The sequence below is a fragment of the Macaca thibetana genome, chromosome 7 (genome assembly GCF_024542745.1).
Source record: "Macaca thibetana thibetana isolate TM-01 chromosome 7, ASM2454274v1, whole genome shotgun sequence".
Classification (NCBI taxonomy): domain Eukaryota; kingdom Metazoa; phylum Chordata; class Mammalia; order Primates; family Cercopithecidae; genus Macaca; species Macaca thibetana.
The window spans coordinates 140,278,196-140,302,090 of record NC_065584.1 but is presented as its reverse complement, the minus strand read 5'-3'; the positions used below and the strand labels follow the sequence as shown (position 1 = coordinate 140,302,090).

The 23,895-nt window shown below is 39.3% G+C and overlaps 1 protein-coding gene and 1 non-coding gene across 3 annotated transcripts in view; both read left to right on the top strand.

Moving 5' to 3' along the window:
• The window catches only part of NEDD4 (NEDD4 E3 ubiquitin protein ligase), a 166,907-nt gene that overhangs the window by 25,387 nt on the left and 117,625 nt on the right, over positions 1–23,895 (top strand). Inside the window, exons 2-4 of one of the 2 annotated variants that reach the window (XM_050799784.1) lie at positions 237–310; positions 15,424–15,502; positions 15,599–15,637. In XM_050799784.1, the coding sequence (XP_050655741.1) occupies positions 237–310; positions 15,424–15,502; positions 15,599–15,637 (192 nt within the window). Of the gene's footprint in view, positions 1–236; positions 311–7,338; positions 7,414–15,423; positions 15,503–15,598; positions 15,638–23,895 lie in introns of those variants that run through there. The other variant, XM_050799785.1, reaches the window with a different exon arrangement.
• LOC126960475 (small nucleolar RNA U13) lies at positions 11,281–11,384 on the top strand. Its single transcript, XR_007728018.1, has one exon. It is a non-coding gene; the product is annotated as a small nucleolar RNA U13 (small nucleolar RNA).

Genomic DNA, 23,895 nt, shown 5'->3' with positions numbered 1-23,895 from the left:
TGCAGTAATAAATTCTTATTCAATGTAATAAGTTGACTCAAATTTTTGCTTATCTTTGTAAATAATCAGGTCATCTACAAATAATTTTCTTTTTTTCTATGTAACTTTTAGTAAAACTATTGAAAAATTCTTCAATTAATTTTAATATCCTAATTATTGATATATATTTTTTAAAATATTGTATCTTAGTTAACTTATAAGTGCATGAAAATGAAATCTAAATTTCTGTATTTTAGGAAAATTCACGAATCGTGAGAGTAAAAGTTATAGCTGGAATAGGCCTTGCCAAGAAGGATATATTGGGAGCTAGGTAAGTATATCAATTTGGATTATAATTTTAAAACTTTGTATTTGTTAATTTTTTCCAAACTTTGGTTAAATTAAAAATCAAATAGTATTAGTAAATTGTTGTGGAAAGTATAATAATAATATTACCAGTTGGTGGTTTACTAAATCTCTTGGTGTCTGAATTACAAAATTTGTGAAATTAGGCAGAAGTACGAATGATAGCAATAGTCACAAGATACATTATTGAACTCTGGTTCTGGAAATTTGTAAAATTCTAACAGACTAATCCTTTAGCAGGTAACAACCATAAACTCTGGACTTAATACAAAAAGCAGCAACTTGAAGGCAGTGGAGAGTGAACAGAGCAGGCAGATTCTGGTGGGGAGTTCATGTTTGGAAGAAGGGAATTGTACTGAGTGAGTTCCTGATACTATGAGTTGGTCTGAGGGCAGGTAGAATCAGAACCTGGAAAAATTGTAGTCTTCATGGCCCAGGAAAGTAGCAGAATCCAAACTTTGGTTCAATTAAAAATCAAATCAGGCTGGGCATGGTGGCTCAGGCCTGTAATCCTAGCACTTTGGGAGGCTGAGGCAGGCGGATCAGTCGAGGGTCAAGAGTTTGAGACCAGCCTGACCAACATGGTGAAACCCCGTCTGTACTAAAAATAAAAAAATTATCCAGAAATCGCTTGAACCCAGGAGGCGGAGGTTGCAGTGAGCCGAGATTGTGCCACTGCACTCCAGCCTGGGCAACAGAGTGTGCCTCTGTCTCAAAAACAAAAATATATACGTACGTACGCACATACATACATACATACATACATACGTATGTACCAAATAGTATTAGTAAGTTGTTGTGGGAAGTAGAATAATATTTCCAATTGTTGATTTACTGAATCTCTGAATCTGAAGAAAACATGGCAATGGTAAGGATTCTGGAAGGGAGAGAGCTGAAGAGCTCAGCAACTCAACTGAAGACAAAAGATCTGAAGAGAAATCAGAGTTACTGCCTAAGAAACGGGGTTTGGGAGACTGAGGCAGACAGATTGCTTGAACTCAGGAGTTTGAGACCAACCTGGGAAATATGGTGAAACTCCATCTCTACAAAAAATACAAAAAATCACCTGGGCATGCTGGCACATGCCTATACTCCTGGCTACATGGGGGACTGAGTCAGGAGCATTGCTTGAGCCTGGGTGATTGAGTCTGCAGTGAGCCAAGATTGTGCCAACGCACTCCAGCCTGGGTGACAAAGTGGGGCCGTGTCTCAAAAAACAAACAAAAACAGGATTTGTGGCTCTTGTCGGAACAAGATGATTAATTGCATGATAGTCTTAATCTGTTTAGGGTTGCTATAACAGAATTCCTAAGACCATGTATTTTGTAAAGAAAAGTGGTTGATTTGGTATGTGGAAAGTTCAAGACTGGGCCTTTGCATCTAGTGAGGGCCTCAGATTGCTTCAAGTCATGACAAAAAGGGGAGGGAGACCTAGCATAGGCAAAGAAATCACATGGCAAGAGAGGAAGCAAGAGGGAGGTGTGCCAGCCTCTTTTTGACAAATAGAGAGGAACAAATAGAATGAGAACTCACTCACTCCCGAGGGAGGACATTCATCTATTCAGGAGGGATTTGCTCCCATGACCCAAATACCTCCAACTGAGACCCATCTTTCAATATTCCCACATTGGAAATCAAATTTCAACATGCAGTTTGGAGGGTACAAATATCCAAACCATAGAATGATAAGCAGAGACACACACACACACACACACACACACACACACACACACACAGCAGCAGCAGCAAAATTCAGTCTCCAAAACTTAACATTTATAATATATGTCGGCCGGGCACAGTGGCTCACGCCTGTAATCCCAGCACTTTGGGAGGCTGAGGCGGCCGGATCACGAGGTCAGGAGATCGAGACCATCCTGGCTAACACGGTGAAACCCCATCTCTACTAAAAATACAAAAAATTAGCCGGGCGAGGTGGCAGGCACCTGTAGTCCCAGCTACTCAGGAGGCTGAGGCAGGAGAATGGCTTGCAGTGAGCCAAGATCGCGCCACAGCACTCCAGCCTGGGCAACAGCGAGACTCCGTCTCAAAAAAAAAAAAAAAAAACCAAACAAACAAACAAACAAAAAAAAACCCCCCAAAAAAACCCCCAAAAAAACCATTTATAATATGTGTCCAGAATATAATGCAAAATTACTTATCTAAAAGAACCAGGAAAATGGAAGGCATTGTCAGTAGAGAAAATATGCCCACAATAAATTTAAAAAATATGAAATGAAATGGAAATCATAAACAAAAGAAAATTCCGAGAGTGAAAAAACAGCATTTGAAATTAAAATTGTTGGGTAGATTTATCAGCCAAATGGAGAAGAGGAAAGATGAACTGAACTTAAAGATAGATCAGTAGAAATCGTTACCCAGTTGGAGGATGAGAGAGACAAGAGAGACAAACATTGGAGGTAAAAACAAAAAACAAAAAAACACAGCCTTGGGGATTTGTTAGATAATATATAAAAGTCTAACGTGGATATCGTTATATAATATCTTACAGTCTAACACAGAAAGGGGAGGGGAATGAAGAAGGCAAAATATTTTTTGGAGAAATATTGGCCAAGTTTTTTTTTCCAAATTTGATTAAATTCATATAGTATTGAAAAACGCCAAGCAGGATAATAAACACTAAGAACACAATGAGGTGCGTAATAGTCAAACTGTTGAAAGCCAGGTATAAAGAGAAAAATCTTGACAAAAAGAGAAAAATATGACCCTTTATATATGGGGGAACTACAAGTCAATTAATTACTGACTTTCTACCCAAAATGATAGAGACCAGGAGAAAATGGAACAATAAAATAACAACCATCAATCCATAATTTTATATTCAGTGAAAATATCCTTTAAGGAAGATGAGAAAATAACATTTTCCGAAAAAAAGACAACTAGAGAATTCATCACTGGCAGACCTGCCCTGTAAGATATCTTAAAGAAAGTCCTTTCCGCTGAAGAAAATTGAAACCAGATAGACACTCAGGTCCTCAGAAAGGAATAAAGAGCATCAAAAATAGTAAATATCTGAGAATATACAAAACATGTTTTCCTTTTATCATCATATCTTTTTAAAATAAAACATATGCCTATTGAAATCACAACATAAAACATTGTTTTGTAGGATTTATATTGCTGATGGAATACATATAACAACTGTGTCATAAAGGATGGAGCAGGTGTAAATTATGGACCTATGTGGTAGAATGGTATAATACTAAGTATAAGTTGAATAAAAGATTAATGATGTGTAGTGTAATATCCAGATAAACCAATAAAAAATAGTGCAAAAAATTATAGATAAAAAACAGTAGAAGTTTTAAAATGAAGTTGTTGAAAAACTAAATAAAAAGCCAGGAACTTAAGCCGAGGGGTTCAAGACCAGCCTGGGCAACAAAGTGGGACCCTGTCACTACAGAAAGTCAAAAAATTAGCCAGGTGTGTTTGTATGCACCTGTGGTCTCAGCTACAAAGGAGGCTGAGGTTGGAGGATCACTGGAGCCCAGGAGCTCAAGGCTCCAATGAGCCGTAATTTTTTTGCCACTGTACTCCAGCCTAGGTAACAGAGTAAGCCCCTGTCTCCAAAAAAAAGAAAAAAAAAAAATGCCAGTAAAGGAGAAACAAATGATCAAAAAAAGTAAACGAGGCCAGTTGTAGTAGCTCACACCTGTAATCCTAGCACTTTGGGAGGCTGAGGCGGGTGGATCACCTGAGGACAGGAGTTTGAGATCAGCCTGGCCAACATGGTGAAATCCCATCTATACTAAGACACAAAATTATCTGGGTGTGGTGGCCCATTCCTGTAATCTGAGCTACTGAGGAGGCTGAGGCAGGAGAATCAGTGGAAGCCAGGAGGCGGAGGTTGCAATGAGCCAAGATCACACCATTGCACTCCAGCCTGGGCAAAATAACTAAACCATTAAAAAAAAAAAAAAAAAAAAGTCAGAAAAGGAGGAACAAATGATCAAAAAAAGTAAAAGGGGCCGGGTGCAGTGGCTCACGTTTGTAATCCCAACACTTTGGGAGGCTAAGGCAGGTGGATCACCTGAGGTCAGGAGTTCGAGAGTAGCCTGGGCAACATGGTGAAACCCTGTCTCTACTAAAAATACAAAAATTAGCTGGGTGTGGTGGCGGGCATCTCAATCCCAGCCACTCAGGAGGCTGAGGCAGGAGAATTGCTTGAACCCGGGAGGTGGAGGTTGCAGTGAACCAAGATTATGCCACTGCACTTCAGCCTAGGTGACGAGTGAAACTCCATCTCAAAAACAAAAAAACAATGTAAAGGGCAGGAACAATGGAAAACAAACAATAAACCTGGTAGACCTAAATCCAATCATATCAATAATTACATGGAACATTAATGGATTAAAATAAATATGAGACAGAGGTTGTTAGGATAAATTAAAAAACAAGACCCAACTATATACTGTCTTATGAGATGCACTTAAAATATAAAGACATAGCTAAGTTGAAAGAAAGTGGAAGCAAAAATATATGCCATGCAATAAGCATAAAAAGACTGAAGTGGATATATTAGTATCTGGTAGAATAGATTTAAACACAAACATTTTCAAACATTTCGTGATGATAAAGAATAAAGTCAATCAAGAATATATAACAATCATAAATGTATGTGCGCCTGCTAAAATAACTTAGAAAAATATGAATCAAAATTTGACGGAATTAAAGGGGAAATTTTTTAAACTCCCACCATCATAGTTGGAGGCATTAACACTTCTCTTTCAGCAGTTGATAAAACAACTAAATAAAAAAATCAAAAACATAAATTTGAACAATATTATGAACAACTTTGACCTAAAGAACACTATTTCTAACAACTTTCTTTTCAAGTGTACATTCTTTTCTTTTCAAGTGTACATTGTACATTCGCTAGCGTAGACCACATATGGGCTGTATTAGTTTATTGCTGCATAGTAATATTACCACAAACTGGCCAGGCGCGGTGGCTCACGCCTGTAATCCCAGCACTTTGGGAGGCCGAGGCGGGCAGATCACAAGGTCAGGAGATCGAGACCATCCTGGCTAACACGGTGAAACCCATCTCTACTAAAATTACAAAAAATTATCTGGGCATGGTGGTGGGCGCCTGTAGTCCCAGCTACTCGGGAGGCTGAGGCAGGAGAATGATATGAACCCGGGAGGCGGAGGTTACGGTGAGGCAAGATGGAACCACTGCATTCCAGCTTGGGTAGCAGAGTAAGACTCCGTCTCACATAATAATAATAATAATAATAACCACAAATGTGGTTGCTTAAAAGGACGTACATTTATTGTCTCACAGTTTCTGTGATTCAGAAGTTCCTGCATTGTTTAACTGGGTCCTCTGCTACAGGGTCTTGCAAAGCTGCTGTTGTTTTTTTTTTTTTTTTTTTCTAATTTTTTCTAATTTTTCTGTCTTGAAGTCTCTCACATGAGAGTGGCTGTAAACTCTAGCCGTGCCCTGATGAGACTCTAGGAATTTGGATATAGATGTTTACAATGTGCCTTTTATGGGTATTTCTTTATCCTGGCAAGTGCCCTCATGCCTAAGTGTCTTAGCTATGACCAGATGTCCCTCTCACAGCACATTTGCATATCCTGGCGGCTGCTCTTAGAGCTCTTGTCTGTGTCCAGTTTATTCCTACCAAAATAGCAGATAGCCACTCTCTAGGAGAATCCTGACAAAGAAGTTAGGGTCGAGTGTATCAGTCAGGTGAGACACAGGAGGCAACTCAACAAAACACACGAAATAACAGCGGTGTATTACTTAACAGATGCCAGAGAGAAGAGGGCAGCATGCCTCCCAGGGCCAACAGGAAGTGTGGAGCCATCCAGGACATGCACAGTCAACTAGTGGGTGGGGAACAGAAGAAAGAGTGCAAGGGACCTGTGGGCTGAGGCTTTTATTGGGATCCAGGGCATTTTCCAAACAGGTTTCCCTCAGGGAGTTGTCACTGGTGGGTTTAGAGCAAGCAGGCACAAATTTCATGGAGTCATGCTGTGTCTGAGAAATCTGTATTAGGGTTCTCTAGGAGGACAGAACTCATAGGATAGATGTATATACGAAAGGGAATTTAGTAGGAGAATTGACTCACATGATCACAAAGTGAAGTCCCACTGTAGGCCATCTGCAAGCTGCGGAGCAAGGAAGCCAGCCCGAGTCCCAAAACCTCAAAAATAGGACGCCAACAATGCAGCCTGCAGTCTGTGGCCGAAGGTATAAGAGGCCCCTGGCATGTCACTGGTGTTAAGTCCAACAGTCCAAAAGCTGAAGAACTTGGAGTCTGATGTTCGAGGGCAGGAAGCATCCAGCATGGGAGAAAGATGAAGGCCGGAAGACTCAGCAAGTCAAGTCCTTCCACGTTCTGCCTGCTTTATTCTAGCTGCCCTGGCAGCTGATTAGATGGTGCCCACTCAGATTGAGGGTGCGTCTGCCTCTCCCAGTCCACTGATTCAAATGTTAATCTCCTTTGGCGACACCCTCACAGACACACCCAGGAACAATACTTTGCATCCTTCAGTCTAATGAAGTTGACACTCGGTATTAACCATCACGGAGAGGTGATTACTGTGGCATATTTCTGCAGTCCTTGTGGATATGGGGTCAGTGGAGCAAGTCAAGTAGGTTGAATCTGGTTGCTTCTTAGGGAGGTGGTTACCAGGAGGCAGTTGTGTAAGGTACTTATCTGATTGACCACATTGAGGAGCCGAGAGGAGGTAGAGAACTGGAAACTGTGCTAAGGGTGACTAAGACCTGCTTCTGGTATAAAAATGTCCAACTTAACATTCAGTATGGATGCTGAGGCAACATAAAATTATAGGAATTCACTTCAGCTGTCATTAAGGTGTTGGTAGGGCTGTGGTCTTAGCTGAGGCTTGCTTAGGGAAGGATTCATTTCCAAGCTAATGTGGTTGCTGGTGGCATTCAGTTCCTTGCAGGCTGCCAGTCTGAGCGTTTCCATTTCTTGCTAGCTGTCAGCTGGAGGCCATCTCAGCTTCTTGCCATTCAGCAGCTCACAAGCTGGCAGTTTGCTTCTTCAAAGCTAGGAAGAGTCTCCTAGCAAGGTGGGTTACAATCTTATGTAATGTAATCACATACTTTGTCACCTTTGCCACAATATGTTGGTTAGAATATATAGATCCGTCCCATGCTTAAGAGGAGAGGAACACAAAGAGCATGAATATTAGGAGGTGGGAATAATAGGAGCTGCCCTAGTGCCTGCCACAATATTCTGGGCCTTAAAACAATAAACCACATTCTTTTGAAATGTGCATGGTACATTAACCAGCATAGACCATGTGTGGGTCCATAGGACAAGTTTCAGAAATTTTCAAAAGATTGAAATCATATAGAGGATGTTCTTTGAGAAAAATGGAATTCAATTGGAAACCAATAATATTAAGATCTAGAAAAACTACAAATATTTGGAATTTAATTAGCATACTTCTAAATAATCTATATGTCAAAGATGAAAATATTTTGAACTGAATGAAAACGAAAATAAAGCAATATCACAATTGTGGAATTCAGCTGAAGTTATATTCAGAGGGAAATTTATGTGTTTAAAATCCTTAACGTAGAAAAGGAGCAAGATGTAAATGAATGTTTTGAGTTCTGACCTTAATAAATTAGGGAAAAAAGAGCAAATTAATTCTAAAATAAGTAGAGAGAAGAAATAATAAAAACAAGGGCCAAAATCAATAAAAGAGAAAATGGACAATGATAGAAAAAAAATTACTGTAATCAAAAGCTTGTTATTTGAAGATATCAATTAAAGTTTTAAATCTATCTAGAATGATCAAGAGTTAGAGAGAAGGCACTAATTACTGGTAATGACAATGAAAACTGGGGCATTGCTCTGGGTCCTGTGGAAATGAAAAAGATAAAAGGAAAATATTTTGTACAATTTCATATCAATAAAGAAGTACACACAACTTAGATGAACTAGATAATAGTCTTGAAAGACACGGATTACAGAACTAGCCACAGAACAAATATAAAACTTTAATAGATGTTCATTGTGGAAAGAAATTGAATTTGTTGTTAAAAGAAATTGAATTTGTTGTTAATTAAAGGAACTGAATTTGTCCTTCCTGCAAAGAAAACTCCAGGCCCACATTGTATCACTGCATACAACTATCAGACATTTAAGGAATAAATAATACAAGTTCTACACAAACACATTAAGAAAATGGAGGGCATTTCCCTACTTATTTTATTAGACTAGTATTATCTTGGTCCCCAAACAAGACACAGACATCACAAGAAAACTTAAAACCAATATCCCTCAACACAGATGCAAAAATGAAATTGAACATTATGTATCTATGTGTCACCAGGTAGGATTTTTCCTAGGAATACAAGGTTTGTTCAACATTAAAAAATTTATCAATGCAATTCATCATATTCATACAGTAAAATAGAAAAAACACATGGTCATTTTGCTTGGCATGGAATGTGCCTTTGACAAAATCTAACACCAGTCATGATAAAATCTCTCAGCAAACTAACATAAAATACAAAGGTAGTTTAATATCTGAAAATTAACTGATGTAATACACTATATTAATAGAATAAAAGAAGACAGTCACCTTTTTTTTCTTTTTTTTTAAATTATACTCTAAGTTCTAGGGTACATGTGCACAATGTGCAGGTTTGTTACATATGTATACATGTGCCATGTTGGTGTGCTGCACCCATCAACTTGTCATTTACATTAGGTATATCTCCTAATGCTATCCCTCCCCCCTCCCCCTACCCCATGACAGGCCCCGGTGTGTGATGTTCCCCACCCTGTGTCCCAGTGTTCTCATTGTTCAATTCCCACCTATGAGTGAGAATATATGGTGTTTGCTTTTCTGTCCTTGTGATAGTTTGCTCAGAATGATGGTTTCCAGCTTCACCCATGTTCCTACAAAGGACGTGAATTCATCCTTTTTTATGGCTGCATTGTATTCCATGGTGTATATATGCCACATTTTCTTAATCCAGTCTATCATTGATGGACATTTGGGTTAGTTCCAAGTCTTTGCTATTGTGAATAGTGCCACAATAAACATACATGTGCATGCGTCTTTATAGCAGCATGATTTATAATCCTTTGGGTATATACCCAGTAATGGGATGTCTGGGTCAAATGGTATTTCTAGTTCTAGATCCTTGAGGAATCGCCACACTGAGAAGACAGTCATCTTAATAAAAGCAGAAAACACCACTGACAAAATTCAACACCCATTCATAATAGAAACTCTCTGCAAAGTAGGAGTAGATGGAAATGTCCTAAACCTCATCAAGGGAATCTATGAAAAAACCCAGTAGCTAATCACCTACTTAATGCTGGCAGTTTGAAGGCTCTCTACTTAATCTCAGGAATAAGGCAAAGTTGCCTGCTTATATGTTCTATCCAACATTGTACTATATATTTTAGCCATGTAGTACAGCAAAGAAAAAATATCATAACAGGTCAAAAAGGAAGAAGTAAAACTGTCTTTATTTGCAGACAACATCGTTTGTAGGTAGATAACCCCAAGGAATCTACAGAAAAAGCTACTGGAAGAACTAATAAGTGAATTTAACACTGCCACAAAATGCAAAGTCAGTGTACCCAAAATCAGTTATATTTCTGTATCCTATCATTGAGCAATTGGATAATAAAATTTAAAAATGTGTTTACAATCGTGTAAATGTTAAATATTTAGAAATAAATGTACCAAAAGATTTGCAAGAAATGTAGCCTGAAAACTATAAAACAGTGCTGAGAGAAATCGAAGACCACATAAATCAATGGATACATATGCTGTTTTAATTAGAAGACTCAATAGTGTTAGGGTGGCATTTTTCTCCAAATTGATTAGATTTGGCACAGTCCCAATAAAAATCTCAGCAAGTTTTTTCAGAGACATTGATAAGATGATTTCAATATTTATATGGAAAGTCAAGGCACATAGAATAGCCAGAACAATTCCGAGAAGGAACAAAATTGGAAGACTTACGTTACCTCATTTCAAGACCTGCTACACAGTTATAATAAGAGACAGAGTGGCAATGGCATGAGAATAGACATATTGTTCAATGGAATGGAGAGTGTAGAAATACATGCACGTGTGTGTGTATGTGAGAGTGAGAGAGAGAATATATACACATATATGATCAGTTCCTGTTTAACAAAAAATGCTGAGGTAATTCAAGGGGAAGGGTAGTCTTTCATTTCACAGTACTAGAACAACTGGTCTGTACAGAATGAAATGAATCTTGGCCCTTACCACACATCATACAGAAAATTAGGATGAGCTAAAATGATGAGACTTCTATAGGAAGACACAGGAAAAAAAATCTTTGCTCTATTGGGTTACACAAAGTTTTCGTGAACAGTACCAAAAAGGATGAGCCATAAAAGAAAACTGCCTTGAAAGGAACTTCAACACAATTAAAACTTTTCTTCTTTAAGAAACACGGTTATAGAAAATGCAAGCCATAGATTGGGAAAAAGTATCTTCAGACATATATCTGGCAACAACGTGAAAGTCCATCGACAAATGAATGGGTAATCTCATGTACCCCATAAACACATACACCTACTATGTACCCATGAAAATTAAAAACATTAAAAAAAAGAAATGTGGGCTGGACATGGTGGCTCACACCTGTAATCTCAGCACTTTGGAAGGCCGAGGTGGGAGGATCACTTGAGCCCAGGAGTTCAAGACCAGCCTGGTGATGAGACCCTGTCTCTACAAAAAAATCTTTAAAAGTTAGCCAGGTGTGGTGATGCATGCCTGTGGTCCCAGCTACTCAGGAGGCTGAGGTGGGAGGATCACTTGAGCCCAGGAAGTTGAGGCTGCAGTGAGCCGTGTTCATGCCACCTCACTCCAGCCTGGGTGACAGAGAAAGACCCTGTCTCAAAAAAAAAAAAAAAAAAAAATGTAGTCTAGATCCTTCTGTAGTTTATAAGTGTCATGACGGGGTGTCCATGCACATGTGTAAGATGTGCCACCCTTGAAGCTTGTTACAACATGGGCAGATTACCAATTTCACATGAAAAGAAAGAAAAGAAATGTATATACATACAGTGTTTATTCAACCTTTAAAAAGGAGATTCTGCAATATGTGACTATACGGATTAATCAGGATATTATGCTAACTGAAATGAGACAGTCAGAGAGAGACAGATCCTTCATGTTTCCATTTATATGAGATATCTAAAATAGTCAAATTCATAGAATCAAAGAGTGGAATGCTGGTTGCCGTGTTGGGGTGAGGGGTGAGTAGAAATGGAAGTTAATAATTAACAGGCATTAAACTTGAGTCAAGCAGGAAGAATAAGCTCTAGAGATCTGCTGTACAATGTTGTGCCTAAAGTTAACATTAATGTATGTGCAATTAAAAAGGTAAGAGGGTAGAGCTGCTGGGTGCAGTGGCTGACACCTGTAATCCCACCACTTTGGGAGGCTAAGGCAGGTGGATCACTTGAGCCTACAAATTTGAGACCGTCTCAGGCAACATGGTGAAAAACCCTGTTTCTACAAAAAAGCACAATTAGGCATGATGGTGTGTGCCTGTAGTCCCACTACTTGGGAGGCTGAGGTGGGAGGATTGCTTGAGCCCAGGAGGCGGAGGTTTCAAGTGAGCCGACTGCACTACTGCACTCCAGCCTGGGCAACAGAACAAGACTCTGTCTCAAAAAATGAAATGAAATGAATGAATAAATACGTAAATAAATAGGGTAGTGATCATGTTAAATATTCTTACCACAAGAGAAACAACGAAACAAAGATATCTGACAAAGGCCATTAACCCCCTATATATATGAAACCTCTTACAACTCAATATAATTAAAAGGCCAATTAAAAAGGGGCAAAACTCGACTGGGCACGATGGCGTACACCTGTAATTCCAGAACTTTGGGAGGCCAAGGTGGGCGGATCACCTGAGGTTGGGAGTTCAAGACCAGCCTGACCAACATAGAGAAATGCCGTCTCTACTAAAAATACAATAATTAACCAGGCGTGGTGATGCATTCCTGTAATCCCAGCTACTAGGGAGGCTGAGGCAAAAGAATCACTTGAACCCGGGAGGCGGAGGTTGCGGTGAGCCGAGATTGTGCCATTGTATTCCAGCCTAGGCAACAAGAGTGAAACTCCATCTCAAAAAAAAAAAAAGAAAAAAGAGGCAAAACTCTTGAACAGTGTCTGTGTATTGTTCAAGTGTATTTGTGTAGCTGGATGGTGAGATTAGGGATAGATACATAATTACATTTACATTTTGTATTTTTATATTTAATAGTATTAAGTTGTAAAAAACCGTGGATAAGATTGGAAAGGGAAAATGTAGAGAGAACAGAGGGGTGGGGCAATACCTAGGGAATATCAGTATTTAACTGGCAGATAGTAGAAGAGGAGCCTAAGTAAGCCACTGAAGGAACAGTTTGAGTGGTGTGAGGAGCACTGGAAGAGATGTGTCATAGAAGCGAAATGAGATGAGTGTTTCAAAGAGAAAATGGTCAGTAGTATCTAAAAACATAAAGAGGGCCAAAAAAAGAAGTATCTGGAAAATGTTGATTGCTTTAACAAGATTGGTGACTTTACAAGAGCCTTTTCACAGGAATGGATCTCAAGGGAAGAGACAGAAATCAGACTGTAGGGTTTTGAAGCATAACAGGAATTAAGGAAATGAAGTAAATGCGGTGGTATGCTACAGTGGTTAAGAGTATAGGCTGGAAGGCCGAGGCAGGCGGATCATGAGGTCGAGAAATCGAGACCATCCCGGCTAACATGGTGAAACCCCATCTCTACTTAAAATACAAAACATTAGCCAGGCGTGGTGGTAGGCGCCAGTAGTCCCAGCTACTCGAGAGGCTGAGGCAGGAGAATTGCTCGAACCCAGGAGAAGGAGGTTGCAGTGAGCCAAGATCGTGCCACTGCACCCCAACCTGGCGACAGAGCAAGAGAGTATAAGCCGGGCATGTTTGCTCATGCCTGTAATCCCAGCACTTTGTGAGGCTGAGGCGGGTAGATCACCTGAGGTCAAGAGTTTGAGACCAGCCTGGCCAACATGGCAAAGCCGTGTCTCTACTAAAAATACAAAAATTAGCTGGGCGCAGTGGCGCGTGCCTGTAATCGCAGCTACTTGAGAGGCTGTGGCAGGAGAATAGCTTGAACTCAGGAGGCAGAAGCTGCAGTGAGCCAAGATCGCGCCATTGTACTCCAGCCTGGCTTACAGAGTGATGCTTCATCTCAAACAAACAAACAAAAAAGAGTATGGCCTCTGGAGCCAGGTGCTGGAGTTTCAATCCTGGTTGTCCGCTTTCTAGCTGTGTGATCTGTGTGAAATAAAGAAAGGAATAGTACCTACCTCACAGGTGGTTATAGAAATTCAAAGAATTAATATACGGGCTGGGCACTGTGGCTCACGTCTGTCATCCCAGCACTTTGGGAGGCCAAGGCAGGCGGGTCACCTGAGGTCAGGAGTTCGAGACCATCCTGGCCAACATGGTGAAACCCCGTCTCTACTAAAAATACAAAAATTAGCCGGGCGTGGTGTTGCACGCCTGTAATCCCAGCTACTCGGGAGGCTGAGGCAGGAGAATGGCATGAACCCGGAAGGCAGGGGTTGCAGTGAGCCGAGATTGTACCACTGCACTGCAGCCTGGGCGACAGAGCAATACTCTGTCTCAAAAAAAAAAAAAGGAGAAAAAGAATTAATATACGAAACCTGCTTACAGCAGTATCTGGCACCGAGTAATTGCTATATAAGTGTTCTTGTTTTTATTATTAAAGATTATTCTCTGAAAAGGTTTGACTGGGAATGGAAGAAAAAGATGTATTTTGCTTTGCTGGAGAAGGGAGGGAAAGTCAAGGGGAGGAGGAATTTTAAAACATTTATATGCCTAGAGAAACCTAGATGAAAGAAAAAGCCAAAGGTCTAAAAGAGAGCAATGAGAACAGATGATGCAAGGCTCCAAAGTTCAGAGAACTGAATAAGAGGGGTGAGACTCAAAACAAGAGGACTCCTGACTCACTAGGTTAGGGGTAAGGATGGGTTCTGATAAATACCAGTATCTTGGGAGTGTTCTGGTGCCTTTGATTTTGGCCAATTAAGAGGTAACGTGGTATGAAGAAATGGAGTTGGGGGAAGGATAGTTTGGATTAGTTTGGAGGGGATTTGGTGGAGAATGGTGAGTACTTGGGATACCCATGGAACATAGGAGAAATTTAACCATGGACAAGTAAAGTGTTCAAAGTCTTGTGGTTTGCAACCCTATACATCACAAGAATTTCCTTCTCCATATCTCCTTGTAGAATTGGTTTTATTAACATCTAGTTATTTTATTTTAATATTTTTTTTTGAGACAGAGTCTTGCTCTGTCGCCCAGGCCTGAGTGCAGTGTTGTGATCTTGGCTCACTGCAAGCTCCACCTCCCAGGTTCACGCCATTCTCCTGCCTCAGCCTCCTGAGTAGCTGGGACTACAGGCACCTGCCACCACGCCTGGCTAATTTTTTTTTTGTATTTTTAATAGAGACAGGGTTTCACCATGTTAGCCAGGATGGTCTTGATCCCCTGACCTCGTGATCCACCCGCTTCAGCCTCCCAAAGTGCTGGGATTCTAGGCGTGAGCCACTGTGCCTGGCCACACCTAGTTATTTTTTTTAAGTGAAAACAGTTTGCCTTTACTTTGTAAGAAGAGTTTACACCCATGAGATAACTTGAGACAACCTGAGGTCTTACAAAACCAGTCTTAGAATCATTGAATTAACCATCTTAACTCAAAAGAAGAAATAATGTAATAAAAATCAAACAAAATTTTAAAAATCTAGGAAGGTTATAATCATCAGGCCTGTGATTAAAAGGTTTTCTTTCTAATTCTTTGTGTCTTTCACTAACATGGTACTTCAGGTTTTTAACGAGATGCAAAAATTACTTTAATTGCTTACCTGCCTAAGAATTCTGACTTTTAAATTCAGGAAATAATTGTAGATATAACTAACAAGGAAAATTGTGAATTGTATAGTCTGGGTGATCTGAGCTTGGGGTAAGCAATAATTAAAATTTTTTTTTTTTTTTTTTTTTTTAACAGTGATCCTTATGTGAGAGTGACGTTATATGACCCAGTGAATGGAGTTCTTACAAGTGTGCAAACAAAAACCATTAAAAAGGTTAGACTTAGCAATATTCAAAAGTTTTTAATGTACTTTGTTTTATTTTTAGAAGACAAAACATTATTTAGTTATACTATGTTTATTATTTTTCAGAGTTTGAATCCAAAGTGGAATGAAGAAATATTATTCAGAGTAAGTATATATTTTATTTTATTAAAGTGGAAAAGTAAGTTTTTTTCTCAGGAGGTTAGAATGATAAATTCTCAATTATAATATTTGAAAATGTATCTCAGAATTTGCTTGAAATTGTGAAAATGTAAAAGGAATTGAAATTGAGGATGACATAGTCCTGGAACCATTTGTCTTATGAAAAACATAAATGTAAAATAATGGAGAGGTAAAAGACTGGAATTATCTCATTCTAGTGAAACTGATTTAGAGACTGTACAGTAGTCTTATTCCAGTTGAGCAGATTCAGTGTTTTCTCATAAAGATGGTGCAAAATATATTTATGTCTCCCCAGTCGTTTATTATTAAGCAGTTTAGGGCCTATCAAGTGAATACATTTCTTTTTATCCACACGTCATTCACATTGCTGCCTTTCCACCCCATCTGCCTCATTTACCATAGGAACAAACTCCAATCAGCAGTTATTTCCGGTTCCTCAGTAGGACCCTCAAACTGACAGTGTCTCTGTGTACCTGTTTAATATCAGAGTCCTTACTGTTGCCAGAATCGAAACCCTACCAGAGCAGTGGTAGAAGATGCATTTCAGGAATTTCCCCTCTCTGGATTATTCCCACTTGTATCATCCTTCAAATGTTCTTCCTTGACCCCATTTTCCCCTTTAGCTGTTGACTTGTTTCTCTGTTCACCTGAATAAGGAACATTCATGGGAGAGTTGTCTACCCTCATCATTTCTGCTTCTCCAGGATGCTCCTTGACCCACTGTATTCTCGCTCACATCCCCGTCACTCAAATGAAACTGCTGTTATTCAGGTCCCCAGTGACCTCCCTGCTGCCAGGTTCATCTCATCTCATCTTACTCATGCTCTTCACAGCATCTGACATGGCAGATCATTCCTGAAACACCAGCCTCTCTGGAGGCTTCTATGGTACCATAGTTGATTTCAGTAAGGAAAACAGAAGCCGTTCTTCTGTACTTCATGTTAAAGATATTTTGTTTGTTTTGTTTTGTTCAATTTTAATAAAGTGAATTTGAAGGGAAGAAATTGCTGACACTAAGGGCAAGGAAGCTGTTGCTGAAGATCCAGCCAACAGCACCAATTAAGTTGCTTCTGTTTTTTCAGTTTGGAGTAAGATTTTCCCCACTCTTTGTAGTATGACATAAAAACAACATTTTAAATCAGTTAGGAAATTTTGGAATCTTGAAGAAATGATATTGAATCAATTGGATAGTCATATGAAGAAAAATGAAGCTAAATTTCTGTTTTTACTATTTCACCAGAATAAATTCCAGGCTTGATAATGTCTGGTTTTGATTGCTTTTTTGGCACAATTGTTGCTTAGGAGAGTATTTTTAAATTCCCATGTTGTTGAGTTATTTATTTATTTATAATTTTGTTTTATTTTACTTATTTTGTTACATTTTTCTTAGAAACATATGTATTTTCAATATATTTCAAAGTTTTCTTTCTACCTCTTATGTTTTTTCTGATATTATTGGGTTGCCCATGTTAAATAATGTTTAGTCATAATAACAATGGATATATATTTGTCTTGTTTCAATTTTAGTGGGAATGCATCTAGCATGTCTCCGTTAAATATGGATAGGTTTTTGTTATTTATCATATTAAAGATGTATTCAGCTATTGCTGTTTTTTCAAGAGTTAAAAGAAAAAACGTATTGATACTTCCAATTTGAGCCATGATACAGTAACAGGATATCGGGCTTAACCTGATGTGTAAACAACCATAAAGCTGGTGGGGGGAAATAGGAGAAATGGGGGGATGTTGGTCAAAGTGTACTGACTTTTAGTACTAAGCTAGATAAGTTCTGAGATCTAACGTGTAGCATGGTGACTATAGTTAATAATACTGTATGTACACTCGAAATGTACTAAGAGAGTAGATTTTAAGTGGTCTCACTATACACACACACAATGGTAAGTAACTATGTGTGGTGACAGATGTGTTAATTAATTTGATTGTGGTAATCATTTCACAGAGTATACATATATCAAATCACATGTATACTTTGAATATTTACAATCGTTATTTGTCATTTATAACTCAAGAAAACTGGAAAAAAGAAATCTACTTAGATATAGTGAAATAGATGGTTAAAATTTAAAAGATGCAAGGAGACATACCATGCAAAAGTAATCAAAAGAAACTGAGGTAGCCATATCAATGTCAGACAAAGTAGACCTTAGAATAAGGACAATTACTGGGCATACTAAAGGACCATTATATGATGATAAAAAGGGGAAATTCATGAAGAAGCCAGAAACAGCTCTAATTGCTTATGCACCTAATGACAAAGCTTTAAAATACCCAAAGCAATAAATGATAGAACTGAAAGGAGAAATGGGCAATTATCCTATGTGGAGAATTTAGCATTCTTCTTTTTCTCAGTAACTGGTAGAACAAGTAGAAAAAAAAAATTGAGTAGTGATGTGGAAGTCCTGAAGAACACTATCAAGTTGATTTTACCTAATTGACATCTATAGACTCTCTACTCCAACAGTAGCAGAATATGTAGTCTTTTCAAGTACACATAGAGTAGTTACTGAGTAATCTGGGCCAAAGCCCAAACCCTAACAATTTTAAAAGAATAGAAATCATGCAAATTGTGGTCTGTGACTAGAATGAAATGAAAGCAAGAATCAATAACAAAAAGGTATCTAGAAAATCCCCAAATATTTGGATGATAAACACTTCTAAGTAGCTCATGGGTCAAATAAAAATTCTCAATGGAAATTAGAAGATATTTTAAGAGAATGAAACTTTTTGATGCGGTTGTTTGTCTTTTTCTTGTAAATTTGCTTGAGTTCTTTGTAGGTTCTGGATATTAGCCCTGTGGCAGATGAGTAGATTGCAAAAATTTTCTCCCATTCTGTAGGCTGCCTATTCACTCTGATGGTAGTTTCTTCTGCTGTGCAGAAGCTCTTTAGTTTAATTAGATCCCATTTGTCAATTTTGGCTTTTGTTGCCATTGCTTTTGGTGTTTTAGACATGAAGTCCTTGCCCATGCCTATGTCCTGAATGGTATTACCTAGGTTTTCTTCTAGGGTTTTTATGGTATTAGGTCTAACATTTAAGTCTCTAATCCATCTTGAATTAATTTTCGTATAAGGAGTAAGGAAAGGATCCAGTTTCAGCTTTCTACTTATGGCTAGCCAATTTTCCCAGCACCATTTATTAAATAGGGAATCCTTTCCCCATTTCTTGTTTCTCTCAGGTTTGTCAAAGATCAGATGGCTGCAGATGTGTGGTATTATTTCTGAGGACTCTGTTCTGTTTCGTTGGTCTATATCTGTTTTGGTACCAGTACCATGCTGTTTTGGTTACTGTAGCCTTGTAGTATAGTTTGAAGTCAGGTAGCATGATGCCTCCAGCTTTGTTCTTTTGACTTAGGATTGTCTTGGAGATGCGGGCTCTTTTTTGGTTCCATATGAACTTTAAAGCAGTTTTTTCCAATTCTGTGAAGAAAGTCATTGGTAGCTTGATGGGGATGGCATTGAAGCTATAAATTACCTTGGGCAGTATGGCCATTTTCATGATATTGATTCTTCCTATCCATGAGCATGGTATGTTCTTCCATTTGTTTGTGTCCTCTTTTATTTCACTGAGCAGTAGTTTGTAGTTCTCCTTGAAGAGGTCCTTTACATCCCCTGTAAGTTGGATTCCTAGGTATTTTATTCTCTTTGAAGCAATTGTGAATGGAAGTTCATTCATGATTTGGCTCTCTGTTTGTCTGTTACTGGTGTATAAGAATGCTTGTGATTTTTGCACATTAATTTTGTATCCTAAGACTTTGCTGAAGTTGCTTATCAGCTTAAGGAGCTTTTGGGCTGAGATGATGGGGTTTTCTAAATATACAATCATGTTATCTGCAAACAGGAACAATTTGACTTCCTCTTTTCCTAATTGAATACCCTTGATTTCTTTCTCTTGCCTGATTGCCCTGGCCAGAACTTCCACCACTATGTTGAATAGGAGTGGTGAGAGAGGGCATCCTTGTCTTGTGCTGGTTTTCAAAGGGAATGCTTCCAGTTTTTGCCCATTCAGTATGATATTGGCTGTGGGTCTGTCATGAATAGCTCTTATTATTTTGAGATACGTCACATCAATACCTAGTTTATTGAGAGTTTTTTAGCATGAAAGGCTGTTGAATTTTGTTGAAGGTCTTTTCTGCATCTGTTGAGATAATCATGTGGTTTTTTTCATTGGTTTTGTTTATGTGATGGATTATGTTTATTGATTTGCGTATGTTAACCCATCCTTGCATCCCTTGGATGAAGCCAACTTGATTGTGGTGGAAAAGCTTTTTGATGTGCTGCTGGATCCGGTTTGCCAGTATTTTATTGAGGATATTGGCATCGATGTTCATCAGGGATATTGGTCTAAAATTCTCTTCTTTGTTGTTGTGTCTCTGCCAGGCTTTGGTATCAGGATGATGCTGGCCTCATAAAATGAATTAGAGAGGATTCTCTCTTTTTCTATTGATGGGAATAGTTTCAGAAGTAATGGTACCAGCTCCTCTTTGTACCTCTGGTAGAATTCAGCTGTGAATCCATCTGGTCCTGGACTTTTTTTGGTTGGTAGGCTATTAATTATTGCCTCAATTTCAAAGCCTCTTACTGGTCTATTCAGAGATTCAACTTCTTCCTGGTTTAGTCTTGGGAGGGTGTATGTGTCCAGGAATTTATCCATTTCTTCTAGATTTTCTAGTTTATTTGCATGCAGGTGTTTATAGTATTCTCTGATGGTAGTTTGTATTTCTGTGGGATTGGTAGTGATATCCCCTTTATCATTTTTTCTTGTGTCTATTTGATTCTTCTCTCTTTTCTTCTTTATTAGTCTTGCTAGCAGTCTATTTTGTTGATCTTTTAAAAAAAACCAGCTCCTGGATTCACTGCGTTTTTGAAGGATTTTTTTTTGTGTCTCTATCTCCTTCAGTTCTGCTCTGATCTTAATTATTTCTTGCCTTCTGCTAGCTTTTGAATGTGTTTGCTCTTGCTTCTCTAGTTCTTTTAATTGTGATGTTAGGGTGTCGATTTTAGATCTTTCCTGCTTTCTCTCGTGGGCATTTAGTGCTATACATTTCCCTCTACACACTCCTTTAAATGTGTCCCAGAGATTCCGGTACGTTATGTTCTCATTGGTTTCAAAGAACATCTTTATTTCTGCCTTCATTTAGTTATTTACCCAGTAGTCATTCGGGGGGCAGGTTGTTCAGTTTTCATGTATTTGTGCATATTGGGGTGAGTTTCTTAATCCTCAGTTCTAATTTGATTATGCTGTGGTCTGTGAGACAGTTTGTTGTGATTTCTGTTCTTTTACACTTGCTGAGGAGTGCTTTACTTCCAATTATGTGGTCAATTTTAGAATAAGTGCCATGTGGTGCTAAGAAGAACATGTTGATTTGAGGTGGAGAGTTCTGTAGATGTCTGTTAGGTCCACTTGGTGCAGAGCTGAGTTCTAGTTCTGGATATCCTTGTTAATATTCTGTCTCATTGATCTGTCTAATATTGACAGTGGGATGTTAAAGTCTCTCATGGTTATTGTGTGGGAGTCTAAGTCTCTTTATAGGTCTCTAAAGACTTGCTTTATGAATCTGGGTGCTCCTGTATTGGGTGCATATATATTTAGGATAGTTAGCTCTTCTTGTTGAATTGATCCCTTTACCATTATGTAATGGCCTTCTTTGTCTCTTTTGATCTTTGTTGGTTTAAAGTCTGTTTTATCAGAGACTAGGATTACAACCCCTGCTTTTTTTTTTTTTTTTTTTTTTTTGCTTTCCATTTGCTTGGTAGATCTTCCTGCATCCCTTTATTTTGAGCCTATGTGTGTCTGCACATGAGATGGGTCTCCTGAATACAGCATACTGACGGGTGTTGACTCTATCTAATTTGCCAGTCTGTGTCTTTTAATTGGGGCATTTAGCCCATTTACATTTAAGGTTAATATTGTTATGTGTGAATTTGATCCTGTGATTATGCTGTTAGCTGGTTATTTTGCCTGTAACTGATGCAGTTTCTTCATAGCATCGACGATCTTTATAATTTGGCATGGTTTTGCAGTGGCTGGTACCAGTTGTTCTCTTCCATGTTTAGTGCTTCCTTCAGGAGCTCTTGTAAGGCAGGCCTGGTGGTGACAAAATCTCTCAGCTTGTCTATAAAGGATTTTATTTCTCCTTCACTAATGAAGCTTAGTTTGGCTGGATATTAAATTCTGGGTTGAAAATTCTTTTCTTTAAGAATGTTCGGTATTGGCCTCCACTCTATTCTGGTTTGTAGGGTTTCTGCTGAGAGATCCGCTGTTAGTCTGATGTGCTTCCCTTTGTGGGTAACCTTACCTTTCTCTCTGGCTGCCCTTAACATTTTTTCCTTCATTTCAAACTTGGTGAATCTGACAGTTATGTATCTTGGAGTTGCAATTCTTGAGGAGTATCTTTGTGGTGTTCTCTGTATTTCCTGAATTTGAATGTTGTCCTGTCTTGCTAGGTCGGGGAAGTTTTCCTGGGAAATATCCTGAAGAGTGTTTTCCAGCTTGGTTCCATTCTCCCTGTCACTTTCAGATACACCAATCAAACAGAGTTGGTCTTTTCACATAGTCCCATATTTCTTGGAGGCTTTGTTCATTTCTTTTTATTCTTTTTTCTCTAAAGTTGTCTTCTCACTTTATTTCATTAATTTCATCTTCAATTACTGATATCCTTTCTTCCACTTGATCGAATCAGTTACTGAAGCTTGTGCATGTGTCATGAAGTTCTCATGCCATGGTTTTCAGCTCCATCAGGTCATTTAAGGTCTTCTCTACACTGTTTATTCTAGTTAGCCATTTGTCTAACCTTTTTTAAGGTTTTTAGCTTCCTTGCAATGAGTTAGAACATGCTGCTTTAGCTCGGAGAAGTTTGTTATTACCGACCCTCTGAAGCCTACTTCTGTCATCTCATCAAAGTCATTCTCCTTCCAGCTTTGTTATGTTGCTGGAGAGGAGCTGCGGTCCTTTGGAGAAGAAGAGGCACTCTGGTTTTTAGAATTTTCAGCTTTTCTGCTCTGGTTTCTCCCCATCTTTGTGGTTTTATCTACCTTTGGTCTTTGAGGTTCGTGACATACAGATGGAGTTTTGGTGTGTATGTGCTTTTTGTTGATGTTGATGCTATTCCTTTCTGTTTGTTAGTTTGCCTTCTAATACTCAGGTCCCTCAGCTGCAATTCTGTTGGATTTTGCTGGAGGTCCACTGCAGACCTTGTTTGCTTGTGTATCACCAGCGGAGGCTGCAGAACAGCAAATATTGCAGATCAGCAAAATTGCTGCCTGATCCTTCCTCTGGAAGCTTTGTCCCAGAGGGGCACCTGCCTATATGAGGTGTCTGTTGGCCCCTACTGGGAATTGTTTCCCAGTTAGGTTATACAGGGTTCAGGGAGCTCGAGGAGGCAGTCTGCTTGTTATCAGAGCTCCAGTGCCATGCTGGGAGAATCACTGCTCTCTTTAGAGCTGTCAGATGGGGACGTTTAAGTCTGCTGGAGTTTCTGCTGCCTTTTGTTCAGCTATGCCCTGCTAACAGAGGTGGAGTCTATAGAGGCAGTAGGCCTTGCTGAGCTGAGGTGGGCTCTGCCCAGTTCGAGCTTCCCAGCCACTTTGTTTACCTACTCAAGCCTCAGCAATAGTGGACACCCCTCACCCCACCAGGCTGCAGACTGTCAGGTCGATCTCAGACTGCTGCGCTAGCAGTGAGCAAGACTCCGTTGGCGTGGTATCCACCGAGCCAGCCATGGGAGAAATTCCCTGGTCTGCCAGTTGCTAAGACTATGGGAAAAGTACAGTATTTGGCCGGAAGTGTCCCGTTTTTCCAGGTGCAGTCTGTCACAGCTTCCCTTGACTAGGAAAGGGAAATCCCCCAACCTGTTGTGCTTCCCAGGTGAGGCAATGCCCCATCCTGCTTTGGCTTGCCCTCTGTGGGCTGTAACCACTGTCCAGCCTGTCCAAATGAGATGAACCAGGTACCTCAGTTGGAAATGTAGAAATCACCCATCTTCTGCATTGATCACACTGGGAGCTGCAGACCAGAGCTGCTCCTATTTGGCCATCTTCCAATCATTACATCTTAAAGCTCTAAAATAATCTCCTTTGACTCTGTGTCTCACATCCAGGTCACACTGATGCAAGGGATGGTTTCCAAAGGCCTTGGGTGTCTCCACCCCTGTGTCTCTGCAAGGTACAGCCCCTTTAGCTGCTTTCACAGGCTAGTGTTGAGTG